This window comes from Sarcophilus harrisii, chromosome 2 (assembly GCF_902635505.1).
Source record: "Sarcophilus harrisii chromosome 2, mSarHar1.11, whole genome shotgun sequence".
NCBI lineage: Eukaryota > Metazoa > Chordata > Mammalia > Dasyuromorphia > Dasyuridae > Sarcophilus > Sarcophilus harrisii.
Genome location: NC_045427.1, coordinates 548481717 through 548507551, shown reverse-complemented (window position 1 = coordinate 548507551; position 25835 = coordinate 548481717). Strand labels below are relative to the sequence as shown.

At 36.7% G+C, this 25835-nt stretch overlaps 1 protein-coding gene across 2 annotated transcripts in view; it reads left to right on the top strand.

The window, feature by feature from the left end:
- The window catches only part of RASGRF1 (Ras protein specific guanine nucleotide releasing factor 1), a 208526-nt gene that overhangs the window by 117387 nt on the left and 65304 nt on the right, over positions 1-25835 (top strand). For both annotated transcript variants that reach the window (XR_004232452.1, XM_012542350.2), the window contains exons 6-11: positions 1262-1341; positions 5390-5583; positions 7478-7587; positions 16734-16852; positions 20802-20962; positions 24769-24832. Coding sequence is in view for 1 of the 2 variants with exons in the window: in XM_012542350.2 (XP_012397804.1) it covers positions 1262-1341; positions 5390-5583; positions 7478-7587; positions 16734-16852; positions 20802-20962; positions 24769-24832 (728 nt within the window). In the remaining variant the exon portion in view is untranslated. The remainder of the gene's footprint in view (positions 1-1261; positions 1342-5389; positions 5584-7477; positions 7588-16733; positions 16853-20801; positions 20963-24768; positions 24833-25835) is intronic.

Below are 25835 nucleotides of genomic sequence, written 5' to 3'. Positions count from 1 at the left end.
TACAGCTTCACAAATAGATGGTCTTTGAGGGTTTTGTGATTAGTCATGCATGTGACTGTGATGTAATGGGGTGAGACCCCATGATTACTCATTCCAAAGGTGAATGTCTGTAGGTGTGGTGTCTGTAGTTTGTTTTTCAGGACTTTTGTACCCTCAAAATGTTTTTTTTTTTAAGAGGGGAAGTCCAAATTCACCTAAATTCTATGCTATAAAAAAAGACACTAATCATGAGGTTCTAGAGACTTCTTAGTGTCTCATTCACCTTAAGTATCACTTTAAGTATCAGAAGATCTCTGGGGTCAGTGAGGTATGATAAAAAAAAAAAATTGGGAGGGAGAATTGAGTTTAAATCCCCATTGTGACACCATTCCTCTGTTTAAAACCAGCCAGATCTCTCTTAGCTTCAGTTTTGTCATCTATAAATTGGGGGAGGGAAGTACTTGCCCTGCCTGTCTCAGGGTTGTTGTGAAGAAGGTGCTTTGTAAGCCATCAAATTCTAGAATGTGAATGACTGATAGTCTTCTCCCTTTTTATAGATGAGATTGAGCAAATACTGGTTCTGAGCATGTATAAATCATTCATATAAATTAAGACATTCTCAGATTTAAAGAAATTAGATGAGATCCAAAAGATATTAGGCAGCAGCCTCCCAAAAAGGCCAATAAACTCTAGTGTCCCTTTCTAATTCCTTCCTGTTTTTTTTTTCAAAGCGGCTTGTGTTTAGGGAAGGCACACTAGGTGCATGTACAGCAAGCAGAGGTTTATGTTCTCACTACCAGCTGATAATGCATGGGGCATAGAAAAATAGAGTGGGAGTACAAAGAAAGAGTGGGGGAGTTTCCAAGGAGGAGGAAGGGCAGTACAAATAGGGGCATCTGGTGACCATGTTCTCCAGTTCAGAGATTTATGAACATCCCCCAATAAGCACTGTAGTATCAAGCATTTGGGTAACTGAAAATGAAAATATCTGTTCCACTAGAGGAGTTTAGGAGAGAAGAAATAAGTTGGTTTAGACATGAGAATAATCACAGAGTGTGTTTACCATTCTGTCTCTGCTTCTCAGAAGAAAAAAAAATCCATTATCAGAAAGAGCCCTTCCCCAACTAACTTTTCCCTAGAGATTCCCTTGAAAGACAGGGGGAAATTTATTATTATTTTTTTTTTTTTGCTACGCTCCAGGGATCACATCAAAAAAACAGAAAATATTTTTTTGCTGTGCTCTACTTCAAGTGGAAATCTAACTATGTGCTTTATTTTTCAGTGAAACAATCATGTTTTTGCATCAGATTTTTTACCAAGGCCTCAAAGCCCGGATATCCAGCTGGCCAACATTAGTGCTTGGTAAGTAATGATGAACACTTGGAAATTAGATATTTGACTAATTTAACAGCATTTTTCATTAAAGACCACATTTCAGAGGACCTATTGACCTATCTTTGAGGAGCAGACTGGCTGTTACCTCACATGATTACACCACCACCAAGAAGAAATCCCTCTACTAACTGTTCTGAAGTGTCATCTGGACTCATGACTGAGATGAATTAATTTTTAATTCCAGGCAAATTATCCCAGTGAGGTTTGGGAGGTTTTATCATTGTTCTTAATTCAAAGACTACTTTGAAGTGATTCAATTTTTTTATATATGAAAACTACTTCAAACCTAAAACCCTTTTTCCAGTTAAATACTTGGTGTTTCTTTAAAAAGAAAATAAAATTCCAAAATTGGGAACGAATAGATGAGTGGTCACAATGTACATAATATCCCTCTGCTGGGAGGTCGGAGTATATGTTAAAGAACAGATGTTTGTACCTTCACGAATTCACAAGCAGATTTAACCAGGACTGGATGGGATCACAAAACCTAAAGAAATTTCAGAAATTATCCCAGACCACCTCTCTCTCGCTCATTTTTTAGATAAGAAAACTGAAAACAGGTAAAATAAAGCAACTTTTAAGGTCATGCAGATAATAAGCAAATAGCAAAACTGGGATTTTTAAACCGAGTTCTATTTATTCTAAATCCAATATTCTTTTCACAAAACCATACTTCCCTCCTGTACAGTAATATATATACTGGGTTCAGTAAGCTAGAACCTTTTTGACTTCCCCAAAGAGGCAGACTTATCAGTACATGCAGCCAAAACAGCTGGATGTGAATCAAAGTCCATAGATGTTCGGATGGAAAAGTGTCATAGAACAATGAGCTCAATCACAAGGCAGCAAGCATCTGCGAAGTCATATATTCTCCCAAATTGATTATGCAGAATCTAGGAACAAAGACTAGGACTGCTGAGTGTCAGCAGTCATGGAAATCTTTTCAATTCATTTTGGTAACATGCTGCTATCATTTTCAGCAAGAAAACATATCACTAAGCCACACTACCCCCATACATTTAATTAGCCACATTAGTGCTATGGAGGGAGGAAGGGTGTAGGAGTGTTGGCAGGCAAATAGTTCTGGAATATCAGGCCATTTTCAGACTAAACTCCCTTGTATCTTCTCAAAGCTGTAGAATTCTTGGGAATCTGACTACTTTGGACCCTCTTATTCAACTTGTATTTTCTTAGTATTCTAGCTACTTAACTTTCCAGTCTTTCCCTCTCTCAATTTGCTTGAAGGAGAGCAGATTAGTGATAGGAAAAAGAGAAGTAGAAAGATGATACAGGGATAAGCTTTGGTGCAGTGGTTAGAGCACCATTCCTGGAGTCAGGAGTACCTGAGTTTAAATCCAGTCTCAGACACTTATTAGCTGCATGTCTGAGGAAGTCATTAATCCTATTGAGCTCAGTTTCCTCATCTGTTAAATGGGGAGAAAATGGCAAATCACTCCAGCATCTTTGCAAAGAAAACCCTAAATGGGGCCAATGAGATTTGGATAACTGAACAAAAACAAAACAGGGGAAAGAGCATTTGCTGTGAAGCCAGAGGAACTAAGTTCAAATTCTATTTTTGTCACCTACTATCTGTTGGTTATTAGTTGATTCATCTTACCTGTCTAGGTCTTAGTTTCCTAATCCGTAAAATGAGAAGGATGGAACTGATCAGCCTCTAAGACCCTTGTCAGTTCTAAATTTATAACGTTACCTTGTTGTGTCAGACTATTTTCTTTCCTCCTTTCCACCAACAAGGAAGACTATAAAACTTTATACTAGGAAAACTTGGAAATACAGAGATTTTTTTTTACCCAAACAGGATAATCTTTCTAAAAGAAAAAAAACTTCTCCAGAAGAACCAGAGGCTAGGTGCTAGCCAGATGTTGCTAGAATATTACAGACGATAGCACTTCTTTGAGAAGTTGAAGTTGTCCTTGGCAACCACTACTTTGACAACCTCCAATATAAGTTGCCTTCTTTGTCGGAGCTTCAAGTTGCAGGTTCAAACTCATGCTAGAATAAAACTGCCCCATCCCACCTCCCTAACAAAACTTTTGAAAAAGAACTATTAGAATTTAAGGCAGAGATTCAAATCAGCTTCACAAAAATCTTAGAATGGCAGATGATATAGCATTTCAGGCCCACTAAAGCTACAAAAAGATGAGGTGAAGACAAGGCATGGTTGTCTTAGTTAAACTTGTTTGCCTAAAAAGATCTGGGGGATTTAGTGGATTGCAAGGTCAATAAGAATTAATAATGTGATGTGGCAGTCAAAACAGCTAATGTGACTTGGGGCTGCATTAGAAGGTATAAGTGCCAGATGACAATGTCTCTGTATAATGCCCTTGTCAGACTTCATTTGAAGTATTGTTTTGTATTCTGGAACCATATGTTAAGAAGGTTAGTGATAAAATGGACTACTTTCAAAGAAGAAAAACCAGGATGCTAAAGGGCCTTAATAAGAATTGATTGAAGAAACTGAGAATTTTTGGCCTGGAGAAGAAAAGACTCAGGGGCTCATGAAAGCTGTCTTCTGTTTATATAAAAGGAGGGTCATGAGGAAGAATGATTAGACATGATCTGTTTGGTTCCAGCAGGAACAACCAGGATCAACTGTTGTAAGGAGGGACAATTTAGGCTTGATGTCAAGAAAACTTCCTAACAACTAGAGATATCCAACTATTGGACAGACTGCCTTGAGAATCAGTGAGCTCCTCATTCTTTGCAATAGTCAGACAGTGGCAGAAGAGCCTGATTGTCAGGTATATGGGAGCAGAGATTCCTGTTGGAGATGGATTTAATACAATGTTCCCCAAGGCCTCTTCTGACTTCAATTCCTCAGTTCTGTGAGATTGCAATAGGGGATCAGATCTCTCAGATTGTTTTGGGGAGAGGGAAGGTCAGTAAGATTTGAAGTGGAATCAGAATAAAAGATGTTACTTTCAAGAGAAATTGAGAGATATGTACTATGAGATCATCTCAAACACAGAATAAAAACCAACAGTGTAAATGCTATTTGCATCTAGAAAAAGAACCGATAAATAGAAGTATTTATAGAATAATTTTACATAGATAGATACACCTATTTGTATCTAATAGTAGCCATATCAGAAGTGGGTTGAGGGGACAAAAGAAAAAATAAAGAAAAAAAAGGAAATTTCCATGATAACTGTGGTATAGTTAAAAGGAAAAGCAGTTTCATGTGATATCATCTTTTATATTGGTTATGGAAATGCTTGATTTATTCCATAAACTAAAAAACAAATAAATAGATTTTTTAAATGTAGGTACATACCTAAATGAAATAGGTCAAAAGATGTTTAGCTTGATTGTCTACATATAAAATTTTCAAAATGTATAAACTGAGGTAGATGTATAAAAGGCAGCATCACACAGTAGACAGAGTCCTGCAGTAGAAATAAGAAATCTGAACCTTAATCTTGGCCCTTTCACCAACTATCTAAGTGGTCATGGACAAATCATTTTATCTCTCTGGACCTGTAAAATATGGAGATTCTACTAGATCAGTATTTTTCAAATTTTTTAGTCTTAGCACCTTTTTATACTGTTAAAAATTATTGAGGATCCCAAAAGTTTTTGTTTGTGTGGGTTATATCTATTGATATTTACCATATTAGAAATTAAAACATCTTAGTATTTTATGAAAATAGTTCTGATCTCACAGATTCTCCCCTCCTTGAAAGGGTTTCAAGGATCCCTGGATCATACATTGAGAACTACACCACTAGCTGATGAACAAGGTCCCTTCTTACTTTTAAATACTGTGATTATAACATGCTTTTTAACTTGAAGATCATGAGGAAGGATGTGATTTATTTGGAAGAGAAAAATTGTTTTAGAACTAATGTTTAAAGTTTTAGTCCCACAAGGAGCCCCAATACAAAATAAATGGGTAATGCTGACAAGTCCCAGAATCAGAAAAGGATAAATACTTGGAATTGAAAAGAGAACAACTGAACCAAATCCTGAGTTTCATTCTACCTATTTCTTCCAGCTGACCTATTTGACATACTGCTGCCTATGCTGAATATTTACCAGGAGTTTGTGAGAAACCATCAATACAGTTTGCAGATCCTAGCTCACTGCAAACAGAACAGGGATTTTGACAAACTCCTGAAGCATTATGAAGCAAAGCCTGACTGTGAAGAGAGAACTCTGGAGACCTTTCTCACTTATCCTATGTTTCAGGTAATATGGTCTTTTAGGATGCATAATAAGGGATTGTATTTAAAGGGGGAAAAGTTTCAGTAGAGATCTCATTCTTAAGTAATATAGGGCTGGTTTATCTTTGTATCCCTTCTGCCCAGAATTTAAAGAGTATTGAATGAATGAATGTTTATAGAGAAGAGATCAGTAACAAACCTAATTAAATATTAATAAATCTAATTATGATACAATAGGAACTCCCTGAATTATGAACACAAGACCTATCCTTGAAACATCCATACAAACAGCTAGCTGCATGCTATCCCCTGCTCCAGTTACCCATCCTAAGGCTTATCTTACCCAAATTCACTCCAGATAGAAACCAGGCAGTCTTGCTGCAATTGTACCGTCTGATAGTGCTTTTTCCATTGCATGTCAATTCTGTCGGTCTATCTGTCTGTCTGTGTGTCTGTCTGCCTCTCTCTTTTTCTCTCTGTCTCTGTCTCTCTGTTTCTCTCTATATATATTTATGCATATATATGTGTGTGTGTGCGTGTATATATATGTATATACACGCACACACACACATATATATACATATATATATATATATATATATATATTTCTCTCTTTCTCTCTTCTCTCTTCCCTCCCTCTCCCCTCTCTCTCATGTTCTCTGTCTCCCCTTCTCTCTTATATTCTCTGTTTCTCTCACTTTCTCTCCTCTCCTTTTTCTTCCCTTCTTTTGTTTTCTCTCACTCCCAAAAGGAAATCCACAGATTTTCAAGTCACATTAGACACAATGCCAAGCAGATACCATGAATCTCTTTTTAAAAAACCATTGAAAGCACCTGGAAGCTTGCTACAGATCAATGTTTCTCAAAGGATATGCCTCAGTATATTAATACGTCATGAATGTGCTGCAAAATTTTGAATGTTATGTTATTGCAGATTGTTTACATTGTCATTGCCTTTAAAATACATTTTATTTAACCAGCAACAAATTTTGTTTAAATAAACTTTACTTACTCAGCATATACAGTATGGTGTTATAGTATTCACAAAACAAACAAAACTTGACTGTTACATATATGTGCAAATCTCAAAACACAACACAGAACTTGAACTGGCAAACAACTCAACAAAAACAGCTGCACTTATTGAATAGAAATGCCACAAATCTCCCGACTCTTCCATAGAATTGCCACATTAAACATTCAGTGTGCTGTGATCTCTCACAGCAGAGAATACTTTGCCATGAACAAAAATAATTTTGAAAACCTTTGCTCAAGAGACTTCAAAAAGGTCTTCATCTACCTACTCCTCTTCTTCTATTTAAATCTGCTTTTCCTCATGTCCTATTCAGTTTTTATCATTTTCCTGCTTTAATTACCAGAATTGTTTTCTGCTCATTTTCATTACAAAAGTATAATATTTACACAAATGATAATATTGTTTCTATGGGTAAATATTCCCTGAGTTCCAAATAAAGAAAACAACTTGAGTAACACAAACCATTTGTAAACTGGGGACTGCTGATAGAACAGTCTCTGTTTTCCAGTCCCTTCTCTTGGTAGCATGTTTTATTTTGGTTTTAAAACAGTACCCCAAACAGAGAATTGCTCTTGGGAGAAAACTTGGTGCCAATTTCATACTAACAGTTAGAACCGTGTAACAATGAGACAATCTGACTTGATAGACAGTGAATTTCCAGGTCACTTTAAGTATCCAAGATAGACAACTGCCTCTCAAGGATGCTGTAGAAGAGATTGCTGCAATTGGTGGGAAGTTATGCTTCAATCCCTTTTCTGGCTCTAAAAAATCTTTATGGTTACTCCCTATAATATTCCCTTCCAAATCCTTTCAGAGCCTCAGCTAACATGTCCATGATTATCCTCTGACCAGCTGCCCTTCTTTGATTGTCTATTCTCTGTAGATTCCCAGATATATTCTAACATTACATGAACTCCTGGCACACACTCCCCATGAGCACGTGGAGCGCAACAGTTTGGATTATGCAAAATCAAAACTAGAGGAATTGTCCAGGTAAGAAGCCTTTCCCCCTGTTTTACCATATTCCCAAATAGTAGTAGGCCTATGGATTTATTTGGTTTAATATTTTGACCACTGCATTTTTTTTATCATCCTGTATTTTTATTTTATGCATTTAAAAAACATTCTGATAAGAGAGAATTTGCCAGGTTGCCAAAAGGGTCCAGAACACATACAAAAAAAGATTAAGAATCTCTGGTCTAAAGGATACTGATTCTATGACTCAATCTTTATTTGTTGAATGCTTTTAGATATATAACCTTATATTCTGTACACAGAAGAAATTGAGCAACCAACTGGAGTTGCTATGATCTATGCTCACAAAATTCAGAAAATCACTTCTGGCAATTTGCTGAAAAATTGACCAGAATCATTTATATAACAGTTTCAATTAATTAAATAATAGTAGTGGATTCCATTCAATTCAATAAATATCCATTAAGCTCCTACTATGTACCAGGAGTGGTACTGTGTATCACTACACAAAGCAAAGAGAATATAGAAACAAACAAAAAAATGAAAATGGTCCCCACTGTCAAAGAACTTATATTGCACCGAAAGATAACAACTGATACCAGTAAATACAAATCAGTAAATAAAATACAAAATAAACACAACATTTTGATGAGGGATGGCTATGGAGAATGCTCATAACCGGGGTGATCAAGAAAGATCTCATGTAGAAATTGGCACATAAACTTAATCTTGAAGGGGATTAAGTATTCTACAAATTGGAGATGAGGGGGAACACTTTAAGCAAGGAGAATTGCAGGTATAAAGGTCCAGAGATGGGAAATGGAATATCCTAACTGGGGGAGACGAGGAAGAAAGAAAAACAGATCAGCTTGGCTAGAAATAAAAGAAAATAACCAGGCTACTAGATGGTACCATGGATAGAGCACCAGGCATGGAGTCAGAAAGGCTCCTCTTGAGTTCAAATCTGGCTTCACACTATGTGATGCTAGGAAGTCACTTAACCCTATTGCCCTCAGTTTCCTCAACTGTAAAATGAGGTGGAGGAAGATTGGCAAATCACTTCAATATCTTTGTCATAACAAGTCCAAGTGGATCACAAAAAGTCAGACATAACTGAAAAACAACTGAACAGTAACAAAAAGGTATATAACAGGGCACAGTGTGATGATGTGTGAGGGAAAAATTCCTTTTCTATCATCAAAATATTTGGGTCTGCTATTAAGGATACCCCCTTTATTAAATTAATTTACAAGGGAAACTGAATTGGGAATAGAAAATTGTTTGGTGAATGTTGACTCGAAGCAAGGGAGCTGGATAGTTGAGAAGGAAATTTCATCTGGTCTTGTGGAAGCTCAAGAATTACCCATGTTTCATTATGGAGAGCTCTTCCCCAATGACAAGATATCCTTCTACATGAAGAGCCAGTAAAAAATTATTATTTCTTGGCTTTCTTTTTGTCAGTGCTCATGCAGATTGCCAGCTTACTGGTGTGACAAAATTCCTTCAGCAATAATAAAATTACTATTAGATTGCAGAGCTCCCAACCATAGTCTCTAACCCTGACTCATTTTAGACAAGTAATATAAATTTATACAGTGTCTGTTCAGGTTGAGGGACTTTAAACAGAGACAAGTGAATTGATCCAACCAAGAATCAAATTGTCTACATTGACCTCGTTGGATACAGCTCTTTGATGAAGTCACAGTTTTTTCATTATTTTAACTTCATGACCTTGGTACCTCACTACTTAGAAGTACAAGATAAGAATATTAGAACTGGGAAGAACCTTAGAGGTGATCTCACTCAACCTCTTATTTCAAAGATGTGAAAATTGAAGCCCATGGAGTAAAGTTAGCTTACCCAAAGTGACAACTAGACTGGTGAGTTGGCTAGTGACAAAGCCTAGAATAGTAAACAGGTCTCCTGATTGTCAGTCCACAGCTATGTTAATTTCCTATATTACTGTCAGAGGAAGGTAGTAATAACTATTACATCCATTCCTCCCTCCTTCTCAGTAATAATATAAGGCATGAGGAGCCATTAGGTAAGTGGAAAAAAAAAAAAAACAACTATCCAAATTATTGTTTTGTTGCTATTTCTTCAAACCTTTGGAAGAGTTGTGATTTCATCCATGCGAATACTTTCCTCCTTTACTGTAGATCACAACTCCTCTATGTCACAGAAGACAATCTTTGGTCTTTGGGAAGGGACTGTGGCTAAAATAGCTAATCATTTGATAACCCACCTTCTGATGCTGAGCCTCTCTTAATTTGACTGGACTGGTTTTAGGCAATAGGCTCATAACCTTTCACAAGGTCCTTCGAACTTGGAGGACCCATCTTAAGATTATGTTCAACCAACATAGTATTCCAGGATTATGCTACAAAACCTTTAGATTACAAAGAAGCACCAAAGGAGGAATTTGGTAAAGGATTATCATTATCATCATCATTATACAACAATAATAATAAATTAATATATAGGCTTTCAAAGTATGTTTTATGCATGTTTATAAATCATGTTTATAAAGCATTTAGCTAAGTTCCTGGCATATAACAGATTCTTAACAAATGCTTGTTAAAAAACTATCTCATTTTATATTATTAATAACCCAAGAGAAACTAGATGCCATAGTGGATAGAGTCTTGAAGTCAGAGGACCTGAGTTCAAATCCAACCTCAGACACTTAATACTTACTAGCTTAGGGTCATAGTCATTTAACCCCAATTGTCTTGCAAAAATAATAATAATAATAATAATAATAATAATAATAATAATAACCCAGTAAAGCAAGCAAGCCCATTTTATAGATGGAAGAATAAAGTTAAACTTAGTAGAGAAAATGACTTGAACAGAATCACATAACACAGAAGGACCTGAGGAGGGAAATGAATTTCAAAATAGTTTCAGTTCTTTAAAAGAAAGGGGTAAATCCAAACAAAACTCATTTTTTTTCTGAAAACAATCTTACCATTAAGGTCTCAGTCTGATAGAGGAAAAGGTGGGTTTGAGCTATGTGGTGTTGTTCAGTTGTTTCCTTCACGACTAACTATGACCCCGTTTGTGATCTTGGCAAAGATACTGGAGTGGTTTGCCATTTCCTTCTCCAGCTCATTTTACAGATGAAGAAACTGAGGCAAACTGGATTAAGTGACTTACCTAGAGTCACACAATTTACTAAATGTCTGAGGATAGATTTTAACTCAAGATCAATCATATTGACTCCAGATCTGGCTTTCTATCCACTGTACAACTACCCTGCCCCTCCCCATAACTGCCTGATGAAGTTTTATACAGATAACACAGACTTCATGAATATCCCTAGCATTGGGATGTTTATTGAAAGAGCGTGGGATCAAATTGAGCAGTGAAAAGAGGAGACTGGAATAACAGTTGTTACCAAAAAAAGTAGAAAACAAATAGACCTCTACCTATGGTATTATTCCCAAATTACCATTTATCTTCCCTTTTGGCATGGAGAGAATAAGGTATATATATTATTTTGTCATGCAACTTGGAGAATTTTTCAGGGAATAGCAATAACTTGCATTTATATCATTCTTTTGAGTTTGCAAAGCATTCTTTTCACAATTCTGTAAGCTAAATAGCATATTATTGGCAGCACTTTACAGATAAGGAAACTAAGGCTCAGGAATATTGGTGTTTTAGGTGCGATTTTAACCAGTCTCCTAACTCCATATCTAACACCTCATTTTTCCATTTTATTACACACATATCAATAACACACTTGATACATACCAATAAGCCACTAAAATCATTATATCACTGAGAAAGTAGGACAAATTACTTCATTTCTCCTGACCTCCATTTCTTCAGTTTGAAAATCTTACACATCCAAATGAATGTTGTCCTCCAAAAATTGTTTCTGTGGGAGTCCAGATACTCATTCCAATAGTGACACTGTTATTTTAATCATTTCCAGAACTCTTATTTGGAAAATGTCTTCAGAGCTACTTTTGATAGAACATTTAAAAAAAAAAAAGATTTTTATTAGGAAGGAATTTTAGAAAGGAGCATCGGAATTATATAAACTAATCCCATTTTACAGATAAGGACGTTAAGGCCCACAAAAAAGGACAATATGACCTCATGGAAAGAACAAAGAATTTAAGGCATCTATATGGTTTAGTATATAGAGCACTAGCCCAAAAGTCAGGAAGACTTGAGTTCAAATTCTACTTCAGACAATTAACACTTTCTAGCTGGTATGACCCCGAGCAAGTCATTTAACCCCAATCAACTTGCCAAAAGAAAAAAAAAAAAAGTAACTTGTAAATTATGGCTAAGCCATGGACTATTTCTTTTTTTCCCCTGAGGCAATCGGGGTTAAGTGACTTGCCCATCACATAGCTAGGAAGTGTTAAGTGTCTGAGGTCACATTTGAACTCAGGTCCTCATGGATTATTTCTGTAAGCATGGACCAGTCATTTCACTTCTGTGGGCCCTAATCTCATCTATAAAGTGATAGAATTGCATACAAGATGACTTCTTAGGTTCCTCCCAGCACTAGATCCTATCAAATGCCTTGTTCAAGGTCTACAAGTTAATAGCAAGAATGTTTGCAAGTGAATGAGAAAACTGGTAATGAAATCCATATTCTGAGTCTTGGATTCTTTCCATTATCCAGAAGTTCATTATCTTATAAGTACTCATCATTAGGGATAGGAACAAAGACAGAGTTTAGCATTCTAACTACTACACCACACAGCCATAATTATTGATTCAAAATGACATTTCCCAACTTTTATCAGTGGTTTCAAAATCAAATAGAAACTCATAGGTAAGCCCAAGGCCTGCAGATTGACTTAGTTTTAAAATGTAGCATTATCTATGTTTTATTTTTATTTATTTTGTAAAATGTTATCCAATTGCATTTTATTCTGGTTGGGGCCACACTGATGAGTGATGCCAGCTGGCCCGCAGGTACATGTTTGAACAATCCAACTTAAGTCATTCATCAGATGTAACACAAAATGACTTTTAGCTATTTGCAAAAATCAAATCCACCCTCAAAAAATAAGTGTGCTGTGGAACCAGAATACCATGTTTTGTTCTTACCATGTTAAGAAAGACCTTGACAAACTAAAGCATATATGGAGCAATGCAAGCAGGATAGAGAAAAGATTCTAGATTGCCACTTTAGGACCAATTTCAAAGAATGGGGGTGTTTACCCCGCAGAAGAGTAGATATAGCTTCGAGTATTTGAAGTCCTGCCATGTGGACAAGATATTAGATGTGCTCTGCTTAGCCCAAGCAGGCAAAGCCAGAACAAATTGGTGGGAGTTACAGAAAAGCAGATTTAGGTTTGTTGAAAGGCAGCATTTCCTAATAATTAGAGCTGACCGAAAACAAAGCAGGCTGCCTGTGGAGGTAATAGGTTTCTCTTCCCTGGAGGTTTTCACACAGAGTTTGGAGGATCAATTGTCAGAATAGCTATAGGAAGATTTTCTATACAGGCACCCTTCCCTTCCTGAGATTCTATGATGCTATCCTCAAGATTTGCCCCTATTAAAGATAATCAATGAAATATAGTGCCAGCTCAGAAGAAGTTTCCAAAAGCAAAAATGTTTTGGATATTGTCAGTATCTTTGGAATAAAGATATAACTTCTCAAAATGGTTATTTTGATTAGTTCTTCACACACTTTGAATAAAAAAGCATTCTGGCAGGTTTAAAAATTACACAAATCATATGATTGTGCACAAATCAAAATGAATTTATAATTATATATATGGATGTTTCTGCATGGTGAAATGTGTAAGTTGACTAACAATTTTTCACTGTTAGTCACCATGCCCAACCTCAAATATTATAGCAGCCTAAGATGGTCATGTGGGCTAAAAATTCAAGAAAAACAATAAATTGAAGAGCTCCTCAAGCTATATGCTTTTAGCTATCTGTCAAAAAGATACTCCTTCTTAAGCTCAGTGGCAAAAATTCAGAACTTTCTTGCTGGACTTGTCATGGAATCTGAGTTCAAATCCCAATTTGTTACTTCCTTCCTGAGTAACTTTGATCAAGTAATTTAATCTCTCTAGTCTTGTTTGGTCATCTGAAAAAAAAGATGGAGCTGGATTAGATAATCTCTGAGATTTCTTCTAACTCAAGAGCTATGATACTATATTATGGGAGATGTCATTTTGGGGAAAGTTACTAGAGAAAAGGGGTTGCAGTTTTTCATGCAAACAAAAAACAATGACATATTGCATATATAGTTTATGTCAAGCATAGTACAATAACTTACAGAGTTGGCCCAAGGTCAAATCATAAAGTGAACACGATCTTCCAGAGCCTTGAGATTCCCCCATGGCAATATTCTTCCTATTTCCATGGTAAATCCCACCGTTGTCAGATGGCCTCCCCTATCAAAACCTATAATCAAGAAAGGATTTGTTAGCTCTGTGACCTTCTCCTGGGTCTCATTTTCCTCATATATCAAATGAGAGGGTTGAATTAATTGGTCTCTAAGGTATTTCCAACTCTAAAGATTCCATGCAAAACTCATTTACACTTAAGTGTAAGTGGTTGATAAGGTTTAATGTACATTTCCAAGCATCATTAAGCAGGTGGGAGAGGCTTGGGGACTTGGAGAGGGTGAATATTCTCATACCCTGAAACCACCCATTTCCCAAGATTCTGCAGGCCACCTAGAATAACAAGCATGGGGCTCTTGAAAGTATGTTACTTGTCTTTATTGTTGCCCCTAGCAGCTGTAAAAAGCAGCTGGAGGAAGCCACCTCATGGAGCAAAGGAGAAATTGCAGCTGTCAATGGAGGGGTGCTAATGCACCTATTTTCAGCTGCAGCATCTGTCTCTGTGACTGGCGTTTGTGACTAGCTCCCCAGGCTGTGCAGCTGTCAGCTCCAGGAAATCTAAATCAGTCTGCTCCAGAGCCGGCTGCCTTGTCAGGAGCTCCAGAAAGAAATGGGGTCGAAAGTGAGACTCTTGCCACAGGATTTCTGATGCAATCGCTCTGTCTCTCTGCAGCAGAGACTGCACCAAATTATCTGCCTCCCCTTAGGGAATCCTTTAGACTTCTGAATCCATAATTTGTCACCACAGTCCATTAAATTTGGCAGATAAACTAACCCAAATGTCTACCAGATCGAGGGGGATTTTTGCTTCTGAAAATGGATCTCTCATCATGCATCTCCTTTGACAAGATCTTGTATAGAGCTAACTATAACATCCCAGAATAGACCTACCCTCTGAGAGCAATCAAGCATTTTTCCCACTAACTGTAGGAGCAACTGGGGCCTTTTGCTAATTTAACTTGAATCCTTTCAATATTCTGGATTTGGGGGAGGGAGGGAGAAGTAGTTGAAGAAGGAATAAGCTTTTAGAGGCAAGAAAAGAAGAAATGATCCATGCAAAATTGTGAAGCAGACCAAGTTGTGGGAGAAATAGTGGTGGTGACCTTTGGACAAAATATTTCACCACAGTTTCCCCATGTGTGAAATGGGAACTGGATTAGATTTTTTTTTAATTACTTATTTGTTTCTTTATTTAATTAATTATTTATTTGCTGAGGCAGTTGGGATTAAGTGACTTGCCAGAGTCATATAACTAGGTAGTGTTGAGTGTCTAAGGCCAAATTTGAACTCAGGTCTTCCTGATTTCAGGACTAGTGCTCTATCCACTGCACCACATATCTGTCCCAATTAGAAAATTTTAAAAGTCCTTTCTAGCTTTCACATTCTCTGACTTCTATTGCCTTTAATTAAGTACCTCATTCCTCCCTTCTTATTGCCCCCTCCCACCTCAAATATTAGATGTATCCCTGCTGCCCTGACCATCTTTTTCTAGAACAAAATTGCCTTAACAAAAGCAAAAATATGTTCACATTATTTGGGACTTAATACAATACCCTTTCCAAAAACAATTGCATTTCTTTAAAAGGATATACAGGAAAGACATGGTAGAATGTCTAGCATTGTAGTATCATGGATTCAGAAGATGGACTTTAAAGGTCATCTAACCCAACTCCCATATCAGTGAGGGAAAGAATATCAGCCAAAAGTAAAGATCATATTCCACAAGAAAATATGAGCAATTGAAAACTTTTGATTGACGGGTAATACAGTTTTTAAAAACATCTCTGAACAATTCAACTGACAGTCTTGTTTAGGGTTTAAGATTAAGAAAAGGATTGTATAGGGAAGAAAGTGGTGATGGAGAAATCAAGTAAATTATTACAGTAGATAATGAAAATCTAAACTAGGTAGTTACAGTGGGAATCGAGATAAAATTGATTGGATATATAGTATTTGCAAAGCAGTACAAGATTAATTCCTTTTTTTAAAAAAAATCATTTATTTATTTAAAATTTAGATACAGAATTGAAAAAAAAAATACCAGCTGAGAGGATTCAAACTATTAAGTAATAAATTTACATATCAAAAAGCCCATACAATGAATACTACACATTGGTTCAGAACTGCCCATCTTTTCTTTGATTCCTTGTAAATTTTCTTTTTTCTCTTCTATGTACTTCTTACTTTGTTCTTTCCCCCCATTCCTCTCACTCAGAAGGCTACAATTAAACACATATATATTTACATATACATACACATATATAGATAGATATCTCTAATCATACACATATACATTCATTCACATCTATGTAATATCATTCAAAGTTAGTTCTTAACATCTCTTTGATGTTTATGTCTCTTTGTCTCAAACTTCCCTTTGAAGGTTATTGCAACATCTTCAGGGAAGAGGATCAGCTTAGCATCCCACCACTAGTACCACAAAGACAGTCCTGAAATATAATACCAACTTTGACAAAAACCACTCGCACACTTAAAAACTATGTATTTCTCTCCCTATCACTATATATTATTTCTTATTCCCAAGATTTCTTTAGGATCATGGCTTTAAAAGTTTAAAGCAATATGAGAGATCATCTAGCCCAACTACCCATTTTAAAGATGAAGAAACTGAATTCCAAGGTAATAGCTACCAAGTGGTAGAGCTATAATTTGAACCCAGGTCTGCTACATTCTTTCTACCACATTAGGATGCCTCTTTCAACATTCATGGTTGATTGCATTTTTCATCTGGTCAAACACATAATGTTATGTTCTCCTAAGAAAATGAGGACACCCTTTGGTTAACTGCTCTCTCTTCTTTTTCTAAAGAATAATGCACGACGAAGTGAGTGAAACTGAGAACATTCGGAAAAATCTGGCAATTGAAAGAATGATCATAGAAGGGTGCGAAATTCTCCTGGACACCAGCCAAACTTTTGTGAGACAAGGTATAGCACACACACACATACACACACAAATATATATGACATGGTCCTATCACATGGATAAACTGCCAGTTTGTTTTGCCATAAAACGTCAAAACCTCTTCTCATGTTTTTCTATCATTATGGGATGCTATAAGGCATAAAATTGTAGATATATATATATATATAGATATAGATATATACCATTTCACAGTTTTCTTTTCTCCAGATGTAAACTTAATTATATACAGATGGCCTCAGTTACTCTATTGTGTACTATAGTTAACACTGGTGCTTTCATATTTGTTTGATTTTTTTTAACATAAAGGATATCAATTTCATGTAATATCCTAGATACTGGAGACAGAAAATAGCTATTAGACCATTTCTTCTGACATTTGCTTTAAAAATATCTCCTAATGACCACACCAATGTTAGTCCACACACTTTATTCTCATTGGGGGAGAAGCTTTTCTAACCACTCAAATCTTCAAGATCTCTTGAAGAGAAAAAGAAGAGACAAAGGAGGGCAGTGTCAAAGATGTGTCTCTAGAAAGCAGACAGACAGAGATCATTTTCCCCTATATCTGAGATGACTGAAGATCACACTGAAGAAGTGTAACATATTTAAATATCAGAACTATACATAGAATCCCACCATCCATAAACAGCAAGTTGATGACCTGGCCAAAATAGTTTTAATTCATGACCATGTCCCAAAAAGATTACGTGTGGAAACAATTATTTTACAAGTGGTCAAGAATCCGTGTCTTTTAAGGCATGTGCCAAGAGATTACAACAATTTTTTTATAACAATTTCAGGCAGCAGATCTTTTTATGGACTGCCCTCTATTATACCTGCTGCTACTATTTCTCACTTAAATTTTTCTGCCCATTGTTTTCTCAGTCAAATAGGAAATAATCTATGCAAAGATATAGCCAGCCTGCCCTTTTTCCCTAGGGAAACTGGCCCCCAGTGGCTTATCTCTGAAGTGATAGCATGGGGTGGATATTTGTGGGGGTGGGAAAGCACTCCCACCACATGCTCTAGAATATTGTGTGTAGGCACAGCAGGGACTTCCCAGGGAGAGGCACCTGCCAACCTGGAGAGCTTGCTCCATGACAGCAGGCACTCTCTAGCGTCAGAAGCTGAATTTATCAATGTTTCCTCATCCCTAGCCACTCATTTGGTTCTATCCAAAGATAGATGATACATGCATGGATGCATAAATATGAATGTATGTACATAAATAGATGGTACATATATATGTATATACATTGATATTATATATACATAGATACAAGGTACATAAACAAATATGATAGCTACATATATATACCCATAGTTATGTAATGCCACAATTATGATAAACATGATAAAAATGATAAATATATGTGTTGAGGTGTCAACCAAATGTTGAGGTCTAGATTTGGGGGACCTAAATGAAATTAGGATTTAGTTAAGGTCTAGTGGCAGGTTTGGGGTACAGGGAGTCAAACAGAGTTCCCCTGCAATCCCTTGGATTCGGCGCAAGGATACAGCGGTATACAAGGTCTAGTAGCGGCGTGAATTCCCAATAAAAGCATTTATTGGCCCAGAGAGCTAGATTAATAAAAGAGGTTTATTTTTGAGTTTAGAAGTAGGAGATAGGTGAAGGTAGAGATAAGGAGGGCACTGGACAGAGGGTCCAATGGACAGAGAGTCCTCACGTGGCGACCATGTTTGGAATCTCTGCAAAGAGGGGTTCCCAGCATGGCCCTTTTGTAATAGGAGACTAAGCTCGAGGGGCTTTTGGGTATAGCCCCAGAGTTGGCTCAGATCCGGGTGGGGCTGGGACAGATCCGGATCTTCTATTGGAATTCAAAGGGACCAGGATTTGTGAGTCAAAGGGTAATTTACATTAACTAGGGGGGGGTTAGGAATCAAAGATTGGAATCTTTCCCACATCACATGGATACATGATACATTGAAGGATACATTAACAGATAAAAAGATAGAACATTAATAAATGCTTACTATGTATCACACTGTAGGTAAGTGCTACAGTGAGGCCCAAGTATCCTACATTAGGCTCAGTTTTCTAGATGGCATTGAAGTCCAAAGACCCCTGCTCTACACTGGAGAAACCCAGATCTCCAGAGCATCCATACAACTGCTAGGGGTCCAAGTTGGGGGAACGAGTTAGGAGTCTCTGATGAGAATGTTTTAGACTTGTTTGGGAATCCATTCCCTGTCTTTATCTCAGAATCAAGTCAGATCTAATGTTAAGGGGATAAAATGTCCAACACCTGAGAGCCTAATTTCCTTGAGCTGTCTTCACATAGGACAATTCTCTTTGATGATTAATGCATGGAATGGGAAGAGAGGAAGTCTCTGTTGCTATACCCAGTTGACATTTTCCTATTAAAGAAGTGTTTCTACCATCCTCGTCCTGCCATATACATGACTTCAAATTTGTGCATAACTCCCAATTGCATATAGTTCAATTCACCAAACATTTTTCAAGTACATATTATAAGTGGGTCAACATGATAGGCACTAAGGAAGCAAAGATATCTGGGGGCCAAGAGAACTACAATATATAGCAGAACATAAAAAGCACACAGAAGACGTGCAAAATGCTATAGAAATTATAGAAGGGAGAAAGTGCTTTCCACTAGAGTGATCAAAGAAGATCTCGTGGAAAAGATAGCATCTCAGAGGAGCCTGAAGGTTAGATAGGAAAAAAGAAGGGAAGGGAATAAGCATTAATACAATGCCTACTATGTACCAGACACTGTGCTAAGTGCTTTTAATAAAATTATTTCATTCAGGTAGATGTTGAGTGGGGACAGGGGAAAGCCATTTCAGGCAAAAGAAGCATCACATGTAGGGGATCAAAAGCAAAAAAGCACAGAACATCATCTGAGAATAGCAAATAATCTCAGTTGATTCTATCAGTCAGAAAATACGCATTTATTAAGTGCTTATTATATACCAGAAACTACTATGCTAAGTACTACTATATACAAAGAAAGGGAAAAATAGTACCTACCTTCAAGGAGTTTCCATCCTAATGGGAGAAGCAATATGTAAATAACTAGGTACATCAAGAGAGCTACAGAATTTAATCTGAGAGGAGAAAGTATTGGCAGCTAGGGAAATCAGAAAAAAAGCCTTCAGCAGAAGGCAGAAAATACTTTGAGTTTTGAAGGGAATCAGGCAAACCAAGAGGCAGTGATAAGGGAAGAGAGACTATTCCAGGCCTGGGGAACAGCAGCACAAAGTTAGAGACAGGAGTATTTGAGGAGCTGCAAAATCAGCATAGGTAAATCAGAGAGTGTGTGGAGGGGTGCCAAATATAAGACTGGAAAGGTAGGAAAGGTCCAAGTTTAAAAGAGCATTAAATGCCAAACAGAGGAATTTAGATTTGAGCCTAGAGGGTAATAGAGAGCCCGAATATTTCGGTGACCAGGTATCACATGGTCAGATCCACACTTCTCCCTTGTACATGATTAGCCTATACCTCAGAGTAAGGTGTTACATCCAAGCTATGTCCTTTCAGAAGGGATGAGAAGCTTTCTTGGAATCAAAAGTTTCCAAGGTTTCTCTGTGTGTAAGAGGACCATTCCAACAATTCTTCTGCCTTTGGGGTTTTATGCTCATCCTTTTTCCTTCTTACACTTTCTTTAAAGGTTATAAATTGATCAGTTAAGAAACTGGTAACCCCCTTCTAATAGTCAGAACTTTGGGATTAAAAGGCATTCTAAATATACAATACTCTCCTGGGGAGATCTGTAGGAAGAATAGGGAGATTCTCAGCTTTCTGCAGGAGATATTATAAGAGTGGAATTTCTTCTGCTCAAAGACAGAACTATTTTTCCCATGGCCACTCTTTCAGAACCTAATCCCATATGTTTGCTGTAAAAAATAGTCTCAGAGTAGGCAGGATGATACTGAAGGAATCAAAATGTATTTCTCTTCTCTTAATAGGTTCCCTCATCCAGGTGCCTATGTCTGAAAAAGGAAAAATAACAAGAGGACGCCTGGGGTCATTGTCCTTAAAGAAAGAGGGAGAGAGACAATGCTTTCTGTTTTCTAAACATTTAATTATCTGCACTAGAGGCTCTGGTGGAAAGCTACACTTGACAAAGGTAACACTAAATAAAATGGGAGCTGGAAAGGAGGAACTGGGATCTATCTGGCCTGAAAGAGTCAACATCAAAGATAATTCAAGCAGGGATATCCCTGATAACAGTGATACCATAACATCACAGAGATTAGATAAAATGAGTCCCACACAGGAAGCCTACCCTGTTCTCATCTTCCTGAATAGCTGGCCTTCTGACTTGAGTTTCTATTAAGGAGGATAAGAGAAATGATGGGAACAATCATTTGGCAAACTGTTGTAGCTAGCTTTAGAATAAGGACACAGGCTGTGTGTCATGAATCATTGTTGTGTGCATACAGAGCCAGAATAAGTTAGTGATGGAACCTGAATCTATCTACATATTATGAAGAAATAGAACCCTCTTCTGGATTATTTTTTCATGCCTTAAAATCCCAAACACTGATATACTATTAGAATAGACCCATATTACCCATATCTTACTTCCAAGAGATCCCTAAACTGTTTAATCCCTGCTCACTGAAGGAATTTTACTCTAATGGGACTCCAGAGAAAAGGTGGGATTTAATGGTGCTGCCCACCCTTCCTTCTCATATGTTGGGCCACCCGTTTCCACAACCACTCTCTCTTTCTACCAATGTAGCTGGATATCTGAACTTTCCATCAGCCTCAGGCTATCCAATAATGATTTTGGCTGGTCCAATGCTTTTGTTGGCTAGTTTGGGGCTGAATGACAACTCCAACAGCCAGTGAAGTATGCAAAAGATGCATACCTACTAGAGGACAAGCATGGGGGATGGAGCAGGAGTCTAACTAGACCAGGGTGTCAGGAATGAAGAACAAGAATAAATAGGAGGTGTCAGGAGAGGCCTGTATTGTGACTCTACACACTATTGTGCTCCATTTAATTTAAACTGTTCTTTTTTCTACTTTTACAAGCCTGGGTTTTACTGGTGAATAAATAGCTATACAAAAAAAATATGTTTTGGCTTGAAAGAAAATTCTCTCATCTCTCTTTCTTTCTCTCTTGCTCTCTCTCTGTCTCTCTATCTTTCTCTGTGTGTGTGTGTGTGTGTGTCTGTCTGTGTCTGTGTCTGTTTCTGTATGTGTGTCTCTGTGTATGCCTCTGTCTTTCTGCCTTTCTGTGTAAATGTGTATATTGTCTGTGTGTCTCTCTCTTTCTCTGTGTGTATGTCTCTGTATGTGTCTTTCTGTCTTTCTTTCTCTCTGTGTCGCTCTCTTTCTCTGCTTATGTGTGTGCCTCTGTTTCTATCGCTGTCTCTCTGCCAGTCTCTCTGTCTCTCTACCTCTGTGTGTGTGTCTCTGTGTTTCTGTCTTTGCCTCTCTGTTTCTGTCTCTCTGTCTTTTTCTGTCTCTCTCTCTCTCTCTCTCTCTCTCTCTCTCTCTCTCTCTCTGTCTCTCTCATTTGACAGTGAAATGACAAATTTTCACTGACACACACACCTTGGTCAAAGGTATTATTAGAAGCACAGAAAGCTGTTTAATTGGATTTCATTTTTAAGCACAACACATTCTCTAGCCTCTTCCTAGGACTTCCACTTGGGGAAAGAAGGTTGCCTTAATTGAGCCAGAATCTCAGTGGAGCAGCTCATTACTGTCACTAAATTACTGGTCTGAAATATCATGCATTATATGGCAGAGAGCCGTTGATTTGAGCAATTGACTACAGGGATTTTGCTGCTTATATTAATTCATCAACAAATTAGCTTATTAGTTGCATGAGGGAAATTAACAATTTCCAAATATCAAATTATCCATTTTCAACAAATCTGAGCATGAAATGCACATCAAGGAAATCTTTCATGGTTTATTGGTTTTGGAATTTTAATTACTAAAAGGTCTGTCATGGATGTTACACATAAGTTTCCTCCATTGGATAGAAGGTTGTATTAGGTGAACTTTAAGGTTCCTCACTACTTGAAGTCTATAATTCTGTAATTTTTCTTGATTATTTCTTAAAATACAATAGAACCTCTATTGTATATTATAAGACTCATTATTACTTGACTTTCTACCTAATAAGAGTCAGTTTCCAGCTTCCTAAATTTAATAGCTTATTAACATAAGCTTTTTCCAAAGTGGGAATAAAAACTTTAAAATGTGCAAAGATGAAAACATAATAATAATATATAATCATAATAGCTGACATTCATATGGCACTTTAAGGTTTAAAAAGCACTTCACATACATTAAACCATTTGAGCCTTGCAACACACCTGTGAAATAAATATTACTGGCATAATCTACATTTTACAAATAGAAGACAAAAGAATGAAATGGAAAAGGATCCATTAAGTGCTTATTATGGTCCAAAGATTGTGCCAAGTGCTAGGAATACAAAATTAAAAATGTCAGGCCCTAGTCTCAAAGAATTCATATTTTAATTAGAGAAAACAACACATATGAGAGTTCAGTTATATGATTGATAGAAATGCTTGGTGGACCTTAGGAAATTGGACTAGGGATGTCATGGGAAGGATTCTGTCTTCTTTGATCTGGTTTCAGGTGAGAAAACTGCGATTCAGAGAGTTTGTGACTTATCCAAGATCATACAACTAATAAGTGTCTGAGGTAGGATTTAAACTCAGGTCTTCTCATTTTACAAGCAGAGTGCTATTCATAATAGCACCTTCTGTCTCTCTCCATATATGTGCACACATATATGTACAAACACATGTATATATGTATGTGTTATTACATGTACTCTGTTATTACATGGAAAGCCTGTGATACAAGTGCTAGTGAGATGTTTTTTACATATGAATTAATAAGGAGTTGTTAGCTGCAAAAATTTTGCTCTATGACATGAAGAGGTAATGATACTGGTTCTTCAAAGGTTGTACCAGCAGAATCTACTCTCTGCCAGATATTAACAAGCTAAAAAAGCTTAATGTTCAGGACTAGCAACAGATTGACCACAATTTGATTCTGATTATTGTGAATAATCCCCTGAGCTAGTCATATATATTTGAATTCACACTATTTGATTAACTACATAAACTATGAACATTGCTTTCAAGCCAATACAAACATACAATTCAAAATCAAATTATAAAGCCACTTAAGAGGAATTCACTATTTAGACTAACTAGAACATAGCTGTACCTGCCATTCAACAATCAACTTAGCTAAATTCAGAGAGGCTCATGACCAAAAGATTGACCATCAAGTAGTTATTCTGGAAAAAGAAAACACAGGAACTCATGAACTGGTTTAGTAGCTACAGCATGGCAGTGTTTCCATTGAAATACATATAAGGCATATTCACATTGATGAAAACATGGGTGTTCTGAAGCATAAGGAGGAGTTTAGCCATACAAAGAGTTATAAGGGACTTAAAAACCTATAATCAGCAGGCTCAACTTCTAAATGTAAACACAACATGGGACTTTCTTAACTTGTTTTCAGGGTAGATCACGTTTCTATTTTAGTTATGTGTAGAAATTAATTCTATTTGTTCAAATCTATTAAATAGTAAATCTATAAAGATATGTCACTAGGATAATATCATAAGATAAAGAACTAAAAGTAAACTGGGAGATTATCAAGTTCAACAACTTATTTCAGGCATAAGAAAACCAACTTTCATGAGAATTAAAGTGATTTTCCTAACATCACAAAACTAATTTGGGTATATTCGTGGTTTGAACCCAGATCTCTAGAATCCTCATTCAGCATTAGTTTTATATCATACTACTCCTAATACAGGAAATAAAAGACATTTCTCCAGATATTCAAAAAAATTGAAAACTAGAAAATAACATTTTGAAACTCAAGATTCAAATTGATCCACATGCTGCTATTTTTCAGAATGGAGTGATCTCACTCATTGACTGTACCTTGATGGAAGAGCAAGAAAGTACAGATGAAGAAAGTAAGTATTTCACTTTTTTTCAAAAATAATTAATCCCAGAGTTCAAAGTCCTAGGTAAGAGGTTTCTCAGTTTGAAGCAGGTAGTGATTTTAGTGGCTATAGAGAAAAAATAGTAGAAAAGCCCATCTCTCCCTTGCAAGAGAAGTCTAGATTTAGAGCTGGAAATGAGGTGAGGGACCATCCATTTAAACCTCCTCATTTTACAGGTGTAGAAAATGAACCTTAAAGAGATTGAATGACTTGCCAAAGTTCACAAAGGTCATAAAGTGCCAGAGTTAAGATTGTAACTCAGATTCTGATTCCTTTGTGCACAGTGACAGCATATAGAGACAAGCATCTAATTTGTTTAAAAAGTGATCTACGTTGTAAAAAATTACCCTGGCATGGGTTCTGTCAATAAAAAGTTATTTAAAAACAATAAATAAATAAACAAACCATTTCTCATTAAAAAAAAAAAAGTGATCTACGCGTTCTATCATAGGGATCAAAGGATTTGACACTATTATCTATTCTAGCTAAAAAGTAATAGGCATAAACTCTTTTTTTCATTGCCTAAAATATAGGAGATATCTAATAAATGCTTGTGAAATTGAATTGAATTAGAAGGGACAGAAAGAATAAATAATCTTACCTCTCCTCCCCTCCTTTTTACAGATTAGGTAATGGAGGTATAGTATCTGAGTCCCAAGTTTGGCTCTCTACATCCTAAATTAGTTTTAGAGGATATAGAGAAGGGAGTGAATGTTGGACCTGATAGCTATGGTGAAGAGCTTTCCAGGAAACTTCTATTCTCCCTTTTCCATCTGATAAAGCCCTACCTAAAAAACTCCATCAAAAGGAAACAAAGCTAATACAGGACCTCCCCTAGATAGGAACAGTGCAGCTGGAGAAATAGAGCTAAGGCAAGAGAATTGGGACTTAAAAGACTGTACCTTATATCTATCAAGTGCCTTCATCTTATTACTAGTATGTTCACATGGCACTTTAATTTCTGTGGCTCCTT